This window comes from Rhinatrema bivittatum, chromosome 2 (genome assembly GCF_901001135.1).
Source record: "Rhinatrema bivittatum chromosome 2, aRhiBiv1.1, whole genome shotgun sequence".
Taxonomy (NCBI): domain Eukaryota; kingdom Metazoa; phylum Chordata; class Amphibia; order Gymnophiona; family Rhinatrematidae; genus Rhinatrema; species Rhinatrema bivittatum.
This window is the reverse complement of record NC_042616.1, coordinates 447,669,905-447,689,254: the sequence shown is the minus strand read 5'-3', so window position 1 is coordinate 447,689,254 and position 19,350 is coordinate 447,669,905. Positions and strand designations below refer to the sequence as shown.

Sequence of the window (19,350 nt, the reverse complement as noted above, 5' to 3'; positions counted from 1 at the left end):
TGAAGGTACAACCAATGAAAGCCGATGTCATATCAGTAGAAATGTCAGTAATGCTTGTAAAGGTACAGTGGTCTAATATCTTCAAAGAACTATTTACAAAATAGAACATCTTTTCTACATTCGACATTGATATAGGCTATATAGATCTAATTAAACATGGAACACATACCAGAGATATTGCACCAATCAAACAACGGAATTGCCGTTTATGAGGAAATCATGATCTAGTTTCTCAAGGGACTCTGAAGGAAAGTAAGAGTCCTTGAGCTTCGCCGCCAGTAATAATCCAAAAGAAAAATGGGTCAATAAGGTTTTGCTGTGATTTCTGAAAGCTAAACCAAGTCACTACCAAAGACGCATATCCAGTCCCATGCATAGACAAGTCGCTGGATGTGCTTTGCGAAGCTATGCTATTCTCCTCACTTGATTTGACGGCTGGATATTTATTAGGTGGCAATGGAGATACAAGACCAAGGAAAGACCACATGACCAAGACCTCTATGAATGTACGAGAATGCGATTTGGCTTATGTAATGCTCCCGCAACATTCCAAAGGCTGATGGAACTTGCCTTGAACAATTACCTCTTTGTCATCATGCTCTTATACTTGTACGATATCTTAGTTTTCTCCAAAGATTTTTCAAGCCATCTCAAAAGGCTAGACAAAGTGTTTCAGAGACTTTCGGAGTGTGGTCTAAAGTTAAAACCCACAAAATATAAATTACTATTCAAAGACGTGAATTATCTTGAACACATCGTATCGGAGAAGGGAGTTGTGATAGATTCCAATAAAAATCAAGGCATTAAAGAGTTGGCAACCTCTCAAAACTGTAACTGAACTTCATGGATTTATGGGGTTTTCAAGTTATCGACACTTTGTTCTGGGCTTCGCACAGATTACGTCAGCCCTACACCAACTAAAGGGGAAAACTAAGAAAAATATGAAACCTAAGCCTTTTGAATGGACACCAGATTGACAACAAGCTTTTGAGACCTTAATAGAAAAATTAAAATTAACTACTGCTCCAGGATTGATGTTTTCTAGATTTGAGCTTCTGTTCATTCTAATATCAGGTGCAAGCTTTAAAGGGCTAGGTGTTGTGCTTAGTCACCTACAAGATAGTCATGAAAGGGCTGTTGTATATGCGACTACAGGCCTGAGAAAATCAAAGTGTAATGATAAAAAAAAAAAAGTATAGCGCATTTAAATTAGAGCTTCTCACACTCAAATGGGTGGCCACTGAAAAATACAAAGATTACCTCATGTATAAACTGTGCACATGGACCACAACCCTATAAAGTACCTCGAAACGGCTAATGTACAGGCCGTGGAACAGTAGTGGATAGCCCAATTGGCCAAACTAACTTTTTTGATATGCTATAAACCGGGAAGGCAAAATAGCGTAGCAGACGGCCTCCCAAAATTGCCTGAACAAGATGAATCCAAGAGGCCAGATGAGGAAAAATTTTCTAATTAATCCAACTCAGGTGCAAAAATATTTATGGGAAAAAGAAAACCCATCAGATGCTATGGTTAAAACAATACAGAGTGCAATTCAATCAGTGTTCACAGAACATTCAAAATACACATTACATCAACTACAGAAACAAGACTAGTTCTAGCTCTGATACTGACTGCTAAAGATAAAAATGATTTCTGGTCCAGACATAACAAACTGGACCAGAAATCAGAAAACGTTGTGGAGCCAAAGAAACAATTACTGAACAAAAATGGCTTATGGTATCACCATTTACAGGAACCTAGAGACAACCGAGACATCTATTAGTTTATTGTACCAGCAACTCTACAAAATAGTTATGCAATCTAAACATGATTATTCAGGTCATCTGGGGAAGGAAGCGACATTAAAAAAAACCCTTTACATGCTATACTACTGGCAGAGTATGAATATTGATGTCCAACAGTGGATCCATAAATGTGAGCGTTGCATATTTGTCACAGATTTGTTTCCCAGGGAGAAGGCAGAAATTAGCCATTGACAGGTGACGTATCCCCTAGAAGTCTTAGCCATTGACTTTACTGTTTTAGAACCCAGTTTCAATGGGATGAAAAATGTACTAGTTATGACTGATCATTAGGTTCACGATTACAGTGCTAACTAGAAATAAGACAGCAGTGACCACCGCTAAGGAAATCGTACTGAAATGGATAAACTATTATGGATGTCCCACATTCTGATCAGGGACACAATTTTGAGTCTACCGTGATGAAAGAATTATGCTAACTCTACAATATGCCTAAGAGCTGGACAGTACCTTAGCATCTGGCGGGAAATGCACAGTGTGAAAGATTCAACCACACAATGCATGACCTGTTTCTGACCTTGACTGAACTTAAAAAAAAAAAGGGGGGGGGGCAGATTTCCTTCCTGAATTAGTGATGGCATATAATGGATGAATGCATAGTTCCACCAGTTACTCTCTGTACTATTTACTTTTTGGCAGAGATGCCCGGTTAACTTATGAGTTGCCAACTACAATGGAAGAAACACCACCTGGTCTAGATCCGTGGATTGAGCAGCAGCAACAGAAATTCTCACAAAGGACAACTTCTCATCATTTTCAAAACAAAAAAAAACATTTTGACAGGACGTCGAGAGGATCAATAATAATTATAGGGGACAGAGTACTCTTGTAGAAATTTGAACGAAAAGGAGGTGGAAAGATAGCTGAAACATGAGAAATATACCCTTATGAAGTAGTTCTCGTATATTAGCCCACCCAAACCAGTTTTAAAAATTAAATCTATAGACAGATAAGTTTTCCATTAAAAACAACCTAAAATTGTTTTTATATCCCAAATTGTCCATAGAACATTACCAGGCAAAAACAGAATCTGAAAATTTTGATGATCAAAAGAACCATTGATTACTTCAGAGGAAACTGAGAATGAAACACCTAATAAAAATTGGTATTTGAGAGAAATATCTCAGGAAAATTTAGATTTATCTGTGGAAGTAGAAAATTCAGGAATTGTGGAGTATAATATTGAAGATGTATAATATTGAAGATGGAGTCACTGGATGAAAGTATACAAAGGCCCATTCAGATGAATAGAGGAAGACTACCTTCTTATGATTTTATATTATATCTCTATCACAGCAAAGAGGGAGAGCTAAGTTGATAGATGAGAGAGATGATTGTGAAGTTTTCTTAATGAATTATTGTGATGGGAAAGCAGTTTCCATCTAGATGTGTTCTTTAATTAGGGAGACCACTGGTTATAAAAAAAAAAAATCTGCCTTTCCCCTTTACCTCCGAGGGACTGCTCAAGTAGGTAATTCCCTTTAGTCCTGGTAAGGTGTCCTGATTGAAAAAGTATTCCTCTTAGCTGGCCCCTTTGTGATAACATCTAGTGTTTTATTATTACACCTTAGCCACCGACAGCAGGAGGGTAGTCTTGCCACAAAGGGGGTGGTGGTGTGGGGGGGGGGGGGGGGGAGGGGGTTAAAGGATTGGCATCACAAACAGGAATCTAGAGAAGTCCGCAAAAGCTAAAGGCAGATTAGAATTTAATCAGACCAGGGGCTGCAGTTGAACAAGGTAATAGTACTGTCTCAGTTCTCTCTCCCATATGCCCCAGAAAATAACAATATTCTAATCTAAGGAGAAAGAACAATAAAAACATAAACATGAGTGCATAAGTGGAATGTGTGAGTGGATTTAAGCACTGTAATCTGGCAAGATAAGGCAAAGGCTAATAAAAAAAAAAAAAAAAAAAGATTGAAGCTCTTATGCAGAGATTATACAGCTTAATCAAGGGGGTGTCTGTGAGAATGAGCTTGAATGATAAAAATTGGTTAAAATACCGAGAACACAGAATTACGACTTGTCATTGACTCTGATCCACTATAAAGAGAGGAGTGAATCATATCTTTGTATTCAGAAATACCTGTAAAATGTTGCTGAGATGAGATATATAGTAACAACCTTGCCAGACTCCAGACCACTTGATGTGCTGCAAAAGGTAGCTAATTTATTTAAAAAAAAAAAAAAAAAGTGCACATTTAAGAGTGAATAAGGGTAGGATTAGCCATAGCACCCTACTTTTCTTTCTTCATAAATAGGACTACATTAATTTTTATTTTTAAATTAGTAAAACAGTTCCCAGCAAGTCGGACGAAGACATGCACTGAAGGAACCTTTCATACATTAGTCTGTGGAAGATTGGACGATGAAGGGAGTCAGATTGTTTTCATTTTTTTGCTTTGGTAGAGAGAGAGGTAGTAGGAAAAAGAGTCTGAGAAGAAGAAAGACCGAGGAAGAAGAGATCATTACGACAAAGATAAGGACCGGACTTTAAAAGGGTTACGCGCATAACTTATGCGCGTAACCCTTTTAAACACGCCCCCCCCCCCTGCGTGCGCCGAGCCTAAGTCCCGGGGTATTTTGGGTGAAAGCTTGTTCATTGCAAGACAGGAGACTTTTATATCAGGGTTTGGGTGAATTCAGTAGAAAAGTGGTATTGTGCCTGTCAGAGACGATACTTGTATAACAAGCAGTGAAAATGTCTGCTTTCATGTAGAACTGGTGATTTCAGATTGGGGATATGCAGTAACAGGTGAATTTTAAAAGCCCGGCATGCGCCAAAACTGGGAGAGACACGCACATGTCAGGCCAGCGTTCACCTAGTGGATTTTAAAAGGCACCTGAGAATACGCGTATCTCCCGCTACATTTCCAAGATTTTTTTTTTTTTTTTTTAAAAAGGGGCAGGGGCATGGGCATTTCTGGATTTTTCAACAAAACCAGCGCGTAAACGTTTGTGAACATGTGCACACTGGGGTCTCCTGCTGCGTAACTTTACTTCTGCTATGGATGGTGTGTAAGTCATAAAATTAAAAATTCTAGGCACATTAGCAGGGTTTTAAGGGTTGGGGCTAACGAGGAAAATAAGGTATTGAAGCCTAGGGGTTTGGAAGTTGAATCCCTTGCCTGGGCGAACTGGGAAAACTGGTAATTGTGTTGGCGCACGTGTCTACTAATATTCCCCCATGTACGCAGTAGAAGCGGAATTTGCACGCACATGCATGTGTCCACTTGAAATTTCATGCACTTGTGTGCATGTTCAGCCTATTTTATTCTATGTGCGCATATACGCATGAATGTTATAAAATGGACATGTCTCTAGACACGAGCTGGCAAACACGACTACATGTGCATGCTATCAACTATTTCAAAGTTACCGTCTAATTTTTTACTCAAGGAAGTTGCAAATGACGGTTTATGATGCTGTAACCTAACAAGGGCCAGTTTTCATTGAACTGTCAGCCCAACGAAAGAGGAAACTGCTAGGTCAAAATAAAAAGGAATCTTGGTAAAACATTGTGAATGTCATAAGGCAGCATTTAAGATGGAGCTTATTGGAATGTTTTTAAATGCTAAATTATGATTAGTTGATTTATTATTTAGCCTTCCTAATATCAGGGACTATTAAAAGATTGGATTTTCCTGTCATAGGTTTGCCATGAATTAATGTTTGGTTGAGAGTTCATGTAATGTTTTCCTTTTATTTTACATTAATGACATTTTTATTTTTGCTTCAGGCTAAAATTGCCCGGTTATCAAAACGTTTTGGAGCAGCCAAGGAAGATCTGAAGAAAAGACAGGAGGTATATACTAGGGCTTGCACTGTTTTCGTATTCCTCCTTCAGAGCAGATTGTAACAGTGCAAGAAGCTGTGAAACTTGGGAAGTTCATGGTAGAATATTCCCCTTCAGAATTAAAGCCCTATTCCAGGGTTGGAAAACTTCTGGTCCTCCAGGGTTTTCAGGACATCCTTAATGAAGAAGCTTGAATGTAATGGCAAAACCTTAGACCAATGAGGTTGGGAACATTAATAAGGTATATACATTTATCAATTTATGGCTGTCATGATTAAACATTGACAATTTTATTGCTGAATCATAGACCTCTTGTATATGTAGTAGAAATTTTAAGGATTTGATGTAACCTTACCTTTTTCAGGTTGGTATTTTGCAGACAAATGAGGACTCTCAAAACTTGTCATACCTTGTAATGTACACCACAGACCCACACTTCCATTTTTCAAATGTCATTCTAAAATTTATTTTCTGAATTTTTACAGATATTTTCATATTTTTCTTTTAAAGTTAAGGTGTTACAACAGAAGCCTTGGTTCCCAGGTTACCCATGACACTTTGGCTCCCAGACACAATAAATGATCACTGGGGAAGTTGTGATTGTATACACAGTGTAAACAAGATTTCTGAAAGTGCTATTATCTCATTTTTGTGTGCAGACGCCAGCAAATCCACCTGCATCTCCTGGGAAACCTGTCAGCGATGCTAATGCTAACAGCAACTTGACATATCGGTAAGAAATAAATGTAAAACTTACTTTTTTGACTTTCTAGTGCAGGAGCTCTCCTGGCTTTTAGCCTTGGATTTTGTTAGGGGTGGCCAACTCTGGTCTTCAAGAGCCACAAACAGACCTGGTTTTCAGGCTGTTAATAATGAATTTGCATATGAGAGATTTACATGCACTGCCTCCATTGTATGCAAATCTATTTCATACATATTCATTATGGATATCCTGAAAAATAGACCTGTTTTGTGTCTCTTAAGGACAGAATTGGCCACCCAACCTCATCATTTGTATTTATTACCCACCTTACCATAAATTATTCCCAAAGTGCTTTACAACATTGAAATACTTTCAAAGCATATGGCTTATGCCATTAAACAGGAATGATACTATAAAAACTGCCCAACCCTAAAATATGCTTAAAATATCTTTTACATTAATGCAAACTTTAGATCATATCAGTACCCTCAGATTAAAGTCGTGACAGCAAGGCAAAAACATAAAATTGCCTTGTTTTCAGATAACACTTTTCTATCCCTGACGAGACCGGTGGCATCTGTTACAAGCCAAAAAAATAGAAATACACTTCAATAGTGCATTTTTTTCCAAAAATGGAGGAAAAGACCTCAGATACTTATTTTTGCCTATTTGCTATACAAAAAAACAGCTGGTCACAAAATCTTACAATCATAGGACTAAAAAACCTCCATCATTTATATTTTATTAGATAATTTTTTAAAATTTATTTTCCTGTTTGAAATAGAATTCTTACTATTGGTGTTAGACTCGATGCCTTTTTCCAATATGTGAGTACAAAGTAAAGGGTAGATTTTAAAAAGGTCGCATATGCGCCTGTAAACATGCATATTTCGCCGCGCTATTTTATAATCTAAGCGCATAAGTTATAAAATACTCTTCACGAGCACGTGTCTGTAGCTGTATGCACATATCTTATGGATGCCACTTTGCTACAACTCCTCATTAGGTGCAGGAGTCTGGTGAATATCAGGAGAGAGAGACTGTTTATAGGGCTCAGTCTGATACTCTATATATATGGACTATTGTAAGGGAGCACTTTGATTTGGGTTGAGTTTTCGGGAGGTGGATTGGGTTAGAGGGGTGGTGTTACAGACACTTTGAGGTATCCATTGAAAAATTGACATCTTAGAGAATTTTTGACCTTACAATAATTGATGAAAATTCTAAAAGAGGAGTCTATTTGTACACTGCAGTCTTTACTAGATGCATTGTACAAATCAATTCCTTTTCATCATAAATGTATAAGTTCAAAAATTCTTTAATGATGTCAATTTTACAATGGATACATCTGAATGTGTCTGTAACACCACCCCCCCTAACCCCAACCCACCTCCCGAAAACTTACCCCAAATCAAAGTGCCCCCTTACTACCCGGTGCACACACATGATGCACGATTTTATAACATGCGTGTTCTGGCGCACACATTATAAAATCCAGGTCGGTGCGCGCGCGGGGGGGGGGGGGGGATAGATTTCACAAGTTTACTCATGGCGACAAAATTGGGTGTCCGCCAATTCCCTCCCAGTCCGCTCCTGGCTAAGAGAGGTAGCTAAGGATCCAGAAGAAGAGTCTAACGAGGAAGCAAGATGAAGAACAAGAGTCCATAGAACCCCTTACCGAAGTCAACACCATTGGGGGAGTCATAATACACCCCTTTCTTTTCCTCCTTATAACTTCAAAGAGAATCGGGATGAAGGAGTGTGCCCCTTAGGCATATGGCTGTGGCGTGCCACTAGACCATTACTTTTGAAGGCTCTCTCGTTGTGCTCAATGAAGTCAGCACTAGTGCTGCACTGCCAACAAAGGCTGCCTTGCCCTCCTTCGGACTGCAGCAGGGAAGCACGGATTGCACTGGCAAGCCAATGTCCCCCCAAAGCACAGTTTTAAAGCTCAACTAATTACATTGCCCCAGACTGAGAAGCAGTTGCCAAAAGAACTCTGTCAAAAATGGCTAGCTGACTGCATTACGCACTATTACACACTTAAGGCCTGATTTTCAAAAACATTTACAAGCAGAAAACTGTTTTACATGTGTAAATTCACTTTACCCATGTAAGTGGATTTTGAAAATCTCTTCAATATATGCCATGGAATTGTTGATAGAATTTACTTGCATAAGTGCTCTTTATACATGTAAATGGCTTTTGGAAATTCTTGTGATAGTATGTTACTTTACGCACAAAACTCCTTTGAAAATTTACCTGTAGCTGGTCTGCAGATCAGACTCTATCAAAGCTTATCAAGTGAGAGGCATGGCAATCTGAAGTGGCTCACGTGAAGGCCACTCCAATTTGAAGATATCTGCAAAGTTGCTGCTTGGTCCTCTGTGTTCATCATCACATCCCACTACTGTTTGTATGACTGTAGTTTTGGACAAGCAGTCTTGTGAAACCTTTTCACCCAGTAGTCTCTTCTCCATTGGTGGGGCTGGGTTGCTCATTCTAAATGCACCACTGTGGCCTCTCTGTTTGGGATTCCCCACATTTCATGGATAATTCTGCCCTGCTTGTCAACAAGGAAAGCAAGTTTCCTTACCTTTTAAACTGGGTTCACCGTAGATAGCAGTGTGAATTAGCCATGCTTACTTCCCACCCACCTCCCTGGAGAATGTTTTATTTCACTAAAGATTGCTGAGATCTGAAATTCACTGAGGGGCTCATGAGGCAGTGTGTGCATGGGAAACACTGCACATGTTCAGTAAACCTTGACTGAGGTTGAAGAGATGGGTCAGTTTGCACTGTTAGATGTCACCCACATATCCTGACTAATTCATACAGCTGTCTATGGAGAACCTTGTTTACAGGTGAGAAAACTTGTTTTACTTGACCCTGCTTTTTTTTTTAATCCTTTATATTTGTTGCATGTTATGTATTCATCCACAGCCCTCATTGAAAGGGCAGTTTTTTAAAATGTTTGTTTGAGCTATTAGATTCTTGGGAGCTGAAGAACTTGACATAGAATATCATATTTTTGGTTGTGGTCGCTTAAGCACAGTCCGTGAGTTCCAGGCCCTAGTGACTTAGCTTTATTATACAAAGTTTTTTTTTGGTTCATGTTTGTTTTCTTTGTTTTTTGTTTTTTTTTAACAGGGTAGTTCTGCAGTTTCTCAGAGGACAAGCATGGTGATCCTCACACATGGGTGACATCATCAGATGGAGCCTGGCTCAAAACTTTGATCTCAAACGGGCCAATTCTGTAAGAAACGCGGGAGAATGGGCGCTCTGTGTTGAGCGCCTGCTCTCCTGAAGCACACCCAGCCATCTCTCCTGGATGCACGATCCTATATTTAAATGAGGGGTCGCACTAAAAGGAGGTGCTAGGGACGACTACGTGCCCCTAGCGCCTCCTTGGCCCAGAAGTAGCTCTGTCAGTGGGTTCAGGAAACCGACGCTCAATTTTAGAAGCGTCTGTTTTTGAACCTGCTGACAGCAATCGATTAGGAAAACAGACATAAGTAAAATTGAGCATCCCTTCTCCTAACTGGACCGGCCTGCACACTTTTTTATTTTTATTTTTTTCACTTTTTTGGTTCCTCAGACTTAATATTGCTAGGATATTAAGTCGGAGGGTGTACAGAAAAGCAGTATTTTCTGCTTTTCTATACACTTTCATGGGTTGCTCATAAATTGGGCAGGCGTTAATTTATGAGCGTAAAATGTGCGGATTGGATGCACATTTTACTTTCAGTATCCCGGGTGACTAATAGCCTCATCAACATGCATTTGCATGTGATGAGCGTTATTATTTATTTTATTTATTTATTTAGGTTTTTTATATACCGGCATTCGAGACAACAGTCACATCATGCTGGTTCACATAAAACAGGAGTGCGAAATAAACTTAAACTTGAACTATGGTGCGGAAAAGGTAGTTACATGTAACAGGGAGAATAGAACTTGGCGAAGAAGGAAAAGAAAGGACAAGATTAGTTAAATATGGCTAACGAATGTTGTTAGAGGTAAATAACAATGATGTTGATGGTGATGTGTGTTGATTGTGATGAGTTAAATCACATTGGAGTCCGGAAATGCCTGATTGATAGTTTTCACGGGGTTTGGCTGCATGTTTTTGAGGCTCTAAAGCCCTTACAGTATAAGGGGTAATAGACGCCCTTCGAAAACATGCAGCCAAACCTGTGTTAAAAAGTGCACAAGGCCGAGCACACTTTACAGAATCGGCCTGAAAGAATTCTAGAGCTTTCATGTATGCCATAAGAACATAAGAACATGCCATAGTGGGTCAGACCAAGGGTCCATCAAGCCCAGCATCCTGTTTCCAACAGTGGCCAATCCAGGCCATAAGAACCTGGCAAGTACCCAAAAACTAGTAATAGCAGTGGCTGATCTCTAAGTCAACTTAATTAATAGCAGGTAATGGACTTCTCCAAGAACTTATCCAATTCTTTTTTAAACACAGCTATACTAACTGCACTAACCACATCCTCTGGCAACAAATTCCAGGGTTTAATTGTGCGTTGAGTAAAAAAGAACTTTCTCCGATTAGTTTTAAATGTGCCCCATGCTAACTTCATGGAATGCCTCCTAGTCTTTCTACTATCCGGAAGAGTAAATAACCGATTCACATCTACCCGTTCTAGACCTCTCATGATTTTAAACACCTCTATCATATCCCCCCTCAGTCGTCTCTTCTCCAAGCTGAAAAGTCCTAACCCCTTTAGTCTTTCCTCATAGGGGAGTTGTTCCATTCCCCTTATCATTTTGGTTGCCCTTCTTGTACCTTCTCCATCGCAATTATAGCTTTTTCGAGATGCGGTGACCAGAATTGTACACAGTATTCAAGGTGCGGTCTCACCATGGAGTGATACAGAGGCATTATGACATTTTCCGTTTTATTCACCATTCCCTTTCTAATAGTTCCCAACATTCTGTTTGCTTTTTTGACTGCCGCAGCACACTGAACCGACGATTACTTGGATTTTCAGAAGGCGCTTGACAAAGTTCCTCATGAGAGGCTTCTAGGAAAAGAAAAACATGGGATAGGTGGCGATGTCCTTTCGTGAATTACAAACTGGCTAAAAGACAGGAAAACAGAGAGTAGGATTAATTGGACAATTTTCTCAGTGGAAGGGAGTGGGCAGTGGAGTGCCTCAGGGATCTGTATTGGGACCCTTACTGTTCAATATATTTATAAATGAGCTGGAAAGAAATATGACGAGTGAGGTAATCAAATTTGCAGATGATACAAAATTGTTCAGAGTAGTTAAATCACAAGCAGATTGTGATAAATTGCAGGAAGACCTTGTGAGACTGGAAAATTGGGCATCAAAATGGCAAATAAATTTAATGTGGATAGATCTCTTTCTTGGGTAGTAGCACTTAATATGGAACCTAACATTGTGTAACTAATCATGGGTTATTTTCCCTATATGCATCACCTTTCACTTATCCACATTAAATTTATTTGCCATTTTGATGCCCAATTTTCCAGTCTCACAAGGTCTTCCTGCAATTTATCACAATCTGCCTGTGATTTAACTACTCTGAACAATTTTGTATCATCTGCAAATTTGATTACCTCACTCGTCATATTTCTTTCCAGATCATTTATAAATATATTGAAAAGTAAGGGTCCCAATACAGATCACTGAGGCACTCCACTGACCACTCCCTTCCACTGAGAAAATTGTCCAGTTAATCCTACTCTCTGTTTTCCTGTCTTTTAGCCAGTTTGTAATTCACGAAAGGACATCGCCACCTATCCCATGTTTTTACTTTTCCTAGAAGCCTCTCATGAGGAACTTTGTCAAGCGCCTTCTGAAAATCCAAGTACACTATATCTACCGGTTCACCTTTATCCACTTGTTTATTAACTCCTTCAAAAAAGTGAAGCAGATTTGTGAGGCAAGACTTGCCTTGGGTAAAGCCATGCTGACTTTGTGCAGTTGTATTTATCTCCCTGCCCCCTAGACAGTCCTTCAGTCTCTTTTTTTTTTTTCACGGAGCTGTGTGGTCATTGATGTTCAGCTTTGCTCTCTTCTCACAGTTTAGTTGTGATTTTTTTTTCTGGAATTGCAGCTGTTTTTCCTTTCTTTTCCTTACTGTAATTTTTGTTTCTTATTTTACTTTTTCTCTACCTTTAAACTTTCTGCCAGCTGCATGGCGGGCTTTAGTTGCTGTACAGCTTGGCATAGTCTACTTCTAATTCTTAATAAATAAATGTTGCAACTGCAGTTTAGTTTGTTTCCTCTCCTTGCACTGTCTGTTTTTGGTGCCTTCGTCTGGTGCTGATAGAACTGACTGAATGCAGTCCACCACTGTTCCTTGATGGCCACTGAGCTTGGGGACTTGCCTGAGTTCTACCTAGGCAGGAGTTCCTTGTCGTCTCACTGATCGATTGGCATCGATGAAGGCGCAAACTGAATATATCAGAGGCCACACAGTTCCTGTAGGGAGTAGAGCTCATGCTCCGCACATTCTAAGGAACTAGTCTCCATGGGCAAGAGCCCTGGACGCCGTAGTCTCTCCTGCTTGCCAATGGTGGCAGTGCAGTCTCCTTGAGAGAGGATTAGCAGGAGCCTGGGCAAGCAGCATTGCTGCTGCACCTTCAGTGCCATGCCCAGTATCTGTTGCCTGTGCACATCTGTGACCAATGCATTGATGATCTAACACGTCAATGTAAGGACTGTATCGGGGACAGAGGCCACCATTGGGCACCATGGGTCACCATTAACGTCATCGAGGTCCTGATGTGCCCTTGATACCATTGACGCCATAAGGGCCATTGACCATGGGCACTGTCGAATGCCGTGCACATTGTCTATTCACTGTTCCGGTCGTAGGCACCATGGGCTCTCAATGAACTGGGTTTTTCTGCCCATTGTGCCTATTTGCTTCTGCAAAGGCATCCTTTAGATGTTAGTGGCCCGCAGTTTCTTTCTGGAGGGCTTTCTGACCCCAGTGGAGGTTCTTCGGGTGTCTTTTGACACCGAAGGAAACTGTGGTTTTCGGCCAAGAGTTCTCATCTTGGTTGATTCCGTAGGCATTTTCCTGTATCTAGAAGGAACTAGACCTACCTTGCTGTCAGGTTTGCTGATCCAAACCCTGGCTGTAATAGTGTCGTGAGGCAAAGTGTGCTTCTTGCTGAGCTTGACATCATACCCCTGCCTTAGGTGCCCCTGCTACACATCGGAGTATTTGTGTATGAATCTGTTCTATGGTTTTCTTTTGTAGAATCCAACTCCTTTCCTACCTAGACCTACCTGTTCCTGGGTCGGCTGCCTCACAGGCAAATGGGAGAAAGGTGATGCTTTCAGCACTACATGGTTCCCCACTTTGTCCTGCTCAGATAGCCTTTAGCTGGGGATTCACCCAATTGCGAGGACTACCATCCTGCTTGTCCTCTGAGAAAGCAGAGTTGCTTACTTTTAATAAGTGTTCTCTGAGGACAGCAGAATGTTAATCATCACGAAACCCACCCATCACCCCTGGGAGTTGGTTTCTCCATTTATTTATATATATATATATATATATATATATATATATATATATATATATATATTGGCTGAGGGACTCTGTCTAGGGGGCAGGTTGAAAGCTACAGCTGCACATGCTCAGTAGGGCATGTTTGAAAGCTTTAAAATTCTTTGAGGTCAAAGTTCCGGATGGGGCTCCATCAGATGAGTTCACCCATGTGTGAGGATTAACATCCTGCTGTCCTCAGAGAACACTTGTACAGGTAACCAATTCTGCTATCCCCAGCCCCGACTGACCCAGAGACTGGAAGAACCAGAGATCTTCCACATGGCAGTGCTTTGCATTTTCTAACTGAGCCACCAGGCTTGCTCTCCTGTGCTTTTTTTTTTTATGTCACATAAGGGTCTGGGGTTTCCTGCTGTCTAGAGAAAAGCAGGAATAATTTATCAGGATCTTATAAATGCTATCAGGTTTAAAAAATAGTTCATAACAAAAAGAAGTAATAATAATAGACAATTTTAAATTGTTTTGTGTCTTTGTGTATCGATCACTGACACATTTCCTTCTAATGGGGGGGGGAGGAGTAACCTAGTTGTTAGAGCAGCAGGCTATGACGCAGGGAAACCAGGGTTCAAATCCCACTGTTGCTCCTTGTGAGCTTGGGCAAGTCACTTTACCCTCCATTGCCTCAGGTACAAAATTAGATTATAAGCCCAAAGGAGGATAAGGAAATACCTACAGTACTTGAATGTAATCCACTTTGCTGTACACTTTGAAGTGCCAAAAAACATAATATAAAAATGTAAATCTAATTCTGCACCTCAAATCCTCTGTGGAATGCTTCTAACCTCAATTTTCTTTCTTAGAAATGCCAGCACAGTGAGACAGATGCTGGAATCCAAGCGAAATGTTGGAGAAGCCACAACATCTTTCCAAGCCCCTACAAGCACAGGTAGATTATTAAGTGATGTCCTGCTACAAATGCACAGTTTGAATCAAACATTATACCAAAAAGATTGATTTTGTCTTTGTGAAAATGTAATTGTCTATATTATCTGGGGTCTGTGCACAACTAGAGATCCACTGAGGCTAGAGGAACAATTCAAGTACCAATAGCTTAGAAATTTAGAACCAGACATGGATTGCAATCTAGAAATAAGACAGCTATTTGATATGGGGTGGAACTCAGATGCATTTTTACAGACCACTGGAGCTAGGGCACACAGTTCAAACATCAGTAACTTATACATTTGAAAAACAAGCATGGGTTTTATGCTCAGCTCGTGGCAGCTTCTAAAAGAACATTTGCAGTGGAGGAAGGAGTTCCCACGGTAATCCGTTACCGCTTGGGCAAACATCATATAGCCTTGGAAAGGCATGAAAAGCTTGGAGTCTTCGAACAACAAACTTTAAGATAAGTAATTCTGACCATTTAATAACACTTATTGACATCCCCTGAAGAAAGACCTATCAGGGTCAGAAACAAGGCCTTGTCGGGTGGACTTTAAATTCCCAATAGAAGTCGGTGTTATCATCAGCAAGCGGCACTCTAACTTACCACTGCTATCAATAATTTATATAAAAAGTTTTTAGCGCACTTTGAAATTCACACAAAATTCAAGAAAAAGGGTTGGAGGTGGAAAGTTCATGATTAAAACTGATATATAGCATTGCAAGTTAGTAATGCATTGAAGTTCTATGAAACATTCCACTTTCTTCCTTAAAAAATTTCTTTTCAAAAAAAATTATCGCTATGAACATAGTTTTATTAATAGAGGAAGAAGTATTTCCCTTACACATTTGAAATATATTTTTGGAAGATACAATACAGGACACTTCAATGCGAGTTGGAATTAACTATTTGATATATAAGTGTCTTTTATAAAGTTCCTATTCGGGTGCATAGTTCATTCCAGCATGCTTCTTGGCATTCTGCACTAAAAAGTTACACTTTCTGCTGATACACTGGTGTTTCTCTTATCCATTAATTCACTGCTCAGAACTGAGTGAATAAAATAAAATCTATTGTGTTGGCATAGGATGTCCTTCTCACTAAACATTCCAAAGTTTCGTTTCCATCTTGCAGCCTTAATTTATTGGAAATAATAATTTTTAAGCTTAAACTTTTCAGCCATCTTTTGGAATAAAGACTGTACCTGCTTTGTTACATCTTGCTGGCAATTTGGATTTTTAGTTTGGTATACTACTTGCTCCTATTATCTTAGCACAAAAAGATGTTAAACATGCAATTCAGAAATTTAACAAGGCACACAAGCATGTGAGAGAAAATCTGACTCCTTGCATGCTTCACTTTTCTCGCTGCTTTATGAGCAGCAGGGCATGTCAAGCACCCTTCCCTTCACATATTCATTTCTCATTTCATACATAAGGGGTAGATTCAGGAGGAACAGAATGAAGGCAGAAACAGAAAGCATGGGATAAGAGAGGACTCTTTGTTGTGGGGAAGTATAAGTAAAGCTGGAGACTAAGTAGTGTCCGATATTACAACAGGAAGGGAAAATGGGCAAAGTAGATGGGCCTTGTGGTCTTTATCTGTTATCTTTTGAGCTTGTCAGCATCATTCTGTACTTGCCCATTCTACTTAAAATTATATAATGTAGGGTGAGAGAGAGGTGGTAAAACAGAAAAAAAGCTTTCTACTAAATAGGGACCGTTGCTTTCAATTCACTATGAACGTCGGTATATAAAAACAAACAAACAAACTGATTTTCACCCATAAATTCATGGATTTTTCCAAAGGTGACAGCTGATTTAAATTGATATTCACCCTATTTTTAGGTTAATTAAAAAGCTGTTCCAGAGCTGCATATGCAGTAGTGTTTCAAGGCCTCCAGCCAATGCTAGAAGCAATTGTGGGCAAAGTGCATGCTGGGTTTCAAATCCCACCCTCAAACAGTGAAAGTGCTCGCCCTCTAGTGCCACCCATGTCGTGTTTTAAGTCCCATCGCATCGCCTCCCAAGCAGCCAATGTGTCTGGTGCTGTGAATGCATTTCAAGCAAGCCCTGTCCACTAGAAGTAATTCCTAGCAGGTTCCCTGGTCTTATATTAAAGCAGAAGTGTAGTGTTGCAGAGCGCAAAAGCTTTAGTAAGTGTGCTGCTGAAGGAGAGAGGAGAAGCCTTGAGCCACCATTGGTGAGGATGAATTTTGTTGCAATATGTGTGTGTGGAGGGGAGGAATAGGGAGGGAGGGATATCCAGTGGAGTGGGAGAAGAGAGAGGGGCATGCTAGGCAGGGGATAGGGGTAGAAATGGGGATGCTGCTGAATGGGTGGTTGGGAGAATCTGTTAATGTTTTATTTTCACTTCTGTCCGCCAAAATAACTTATTTACCTGAAAAAAATAGTCTTTTTTTTTTTTCCCAACTGATTTTTTCCTGTGTTCTTATAATAAACCTTGATAGATTCACATGAAAAATAAAGAAAAAATGAAAATGAAGGTCCCTATAAATAAAAGAATAATGACCATAGAAACTGGAATCTTGGTGAAATCCCTGATTTTCAAATTGATTTTTGAAAGAGCAAACTTTTCTATCTTGAAGAACTTACTTCATAATTTTTAATATTTTTTTTATGTACTCTCTATATAGAGACCTTTTATTTTCAGTTTTTATTTTATTTTTGCTGGGAATTTCAATGTTAAAACAAAAACAAATCAATGGAAATATGACTGTTATAACAAACAGGAGAAAAATCAGTGGAAAAGTCATTTTTCCACTGATTTTATTTTATTTTTTTTGTTATAACATTGAAAGTTCTAGGAAAATAAAATAACTGAAAATGAAAGTGTTATCTATACATTAAGGGGTGAATTTTAAAAGTTGCTCATATTAAAAGGTCCATATGTGAGTATATGGACCAAGTGCAAGCAACTCATATTTTAAAATCAGCAAATTATGCGCAAACAACAAAAAAGCGGATGGAGTTGGGGGCAGATCTGGAGCATTCTGGGGTGGGGCCAACATTTACGCTTGTAAGTCCCAATTTTAAACCGGCAAACACAATATGTATTGTGCTGTTACCAGTGCTAATTTTCTTCTGGTCTTTATCATGTGTAAGTCTAAAAATAGCTTGTTATAGCCAAAAACTGACTGGGTAGGCAGTCCGGGTAAACTGGGGAGAGTGCAGGCTGAAGAACCAGAGAGGTCTTGATGATCTAGAGAGAGACTGGGAAAACTGGTGGACTAAGTGGTCAGATTGGTTATATCATTCACATGTGTATGTTTTAAAATTTGCTCACTTGTGCATGAAAAAGCCATCAAGTCCAATGGAAAGATATGCTATTAATATTTCCTGGTGTAACTGCTTAAAATTAGGAGCACACATACATGCAGTAGGTATATTTTATATTATACGTGCGAACTTGCATGGGCATTTTAAAATTCAAGTGCCTGGGCGCTCGTGCCCACATAAGAATATATGTGGTTACACGTGCACTCATTTTAATGTTAGGGTAGAACTGAGAATTTCTGTCTATTATGTTTATATAACCTCTGACTGAATACCCAAAATATTTCTCTCAACTGATATTTAAACAGTCATCAAATATTGACACTAAATGCTAATATATTATTTGAAATCAAAATATTGCCAAATGGATGAGGGTATTTTTTCTCACTATTATTCTCTTCAGTGATTAAATACATGTTGATTTTATAAAAATGGATGATCTGGGTTGCATTTGAATGCCTACTTTTAATTTATGTATGAGTTGTGTTCTAACAATTAAAGCAGCAATTTCTTCAGCATATAGCATACTGCAAGTGGGAGGTTATCCCTTGCTTTCTTTATAGTTTGTTTATATGCAGCCAACGCGCAAGGTCCTAGGTGGCTAACAATGAAACATGTACAATTAAATTGAAATAAGGCAACAAAAAAATGAAAAATAAATCATTAAAATATATAGAAATAGGAGGGGATCTCAAAGTAAGCCTAAAGGATGAAACATTGAAGCCATTGAAAACAATGAAATGCAGCTAGGCAATAAAAATATAAAATCATAAAAATGCCTTGAAATATGTTTGTTGTATTTTCGTGTGTCAATGTTTGATTTTTAACTAGTATAGTTATCTGTATGTTGCTGATTATATTAACTGTTTCATTTATTGTACATGCTTGGAGCCTCTGATTGGTTAGGTAGGCAGTTTCAGAAACAAATTATAAAATAAAGAAATAAAAACTATTGGGAGCCATATCAAAAGCACACATTTGGTGAACTAGAGTATGATGAGATGAAGAGTGAGATTATTTGCTTTTCATGGTTAACATAAATAGCATTTTTATATTTTTAAGACTATAGTTTTAGGAGGAAAAATAATCTAAAACTTTCTTTACTCCTACTATAAAAGGATTAGACTACTGAAGGAAAATTTGAAATATGCCATGAGTAGGAGGGACATTCTGTATAGTAAAACAAATGTGAAGATTCTGTTGGTTGATATCTGCTCAGAAAAGTGCATATTCTTTGTATTCATGCAATAATTAAATAAACTTAGATCAAAGAACAGATGGA

General features: G+C 39.0%; 1 protein-coding gene across 5 annotated transcripts in view; it reads left to right on the top strand.

Annotated features, from left to right (window-relative positions):
* ATF7IP (activating transcription factor 7 interacting protein) overlaps positions 1-19,350 on the top strand; it is a 331,366-nt gene that overhangs the window by 224,346 nt on the left and 87,670 nt on the right. For all 5 annotated transcript variants that reach the window (XM_029590341.1, XM_029590340.1, XM_029590343.1 and 2 more), the window contains 3 exons: positions 5,567-5,632; positions 6,283-6,356; positions 14,687-14,772. In XM_029590341.1, coding sequence (XP_029446201.1) covers positions 5,567-5,632; positions 6,283-6,356; positions 14,687-14,772 — 226 coding nt within the window. The remainder of the gene's footprint in view (positions 1-5,566; positions 5,633-6,282; positions 6,357-14,686; positions 14,773-19,350) is intronic.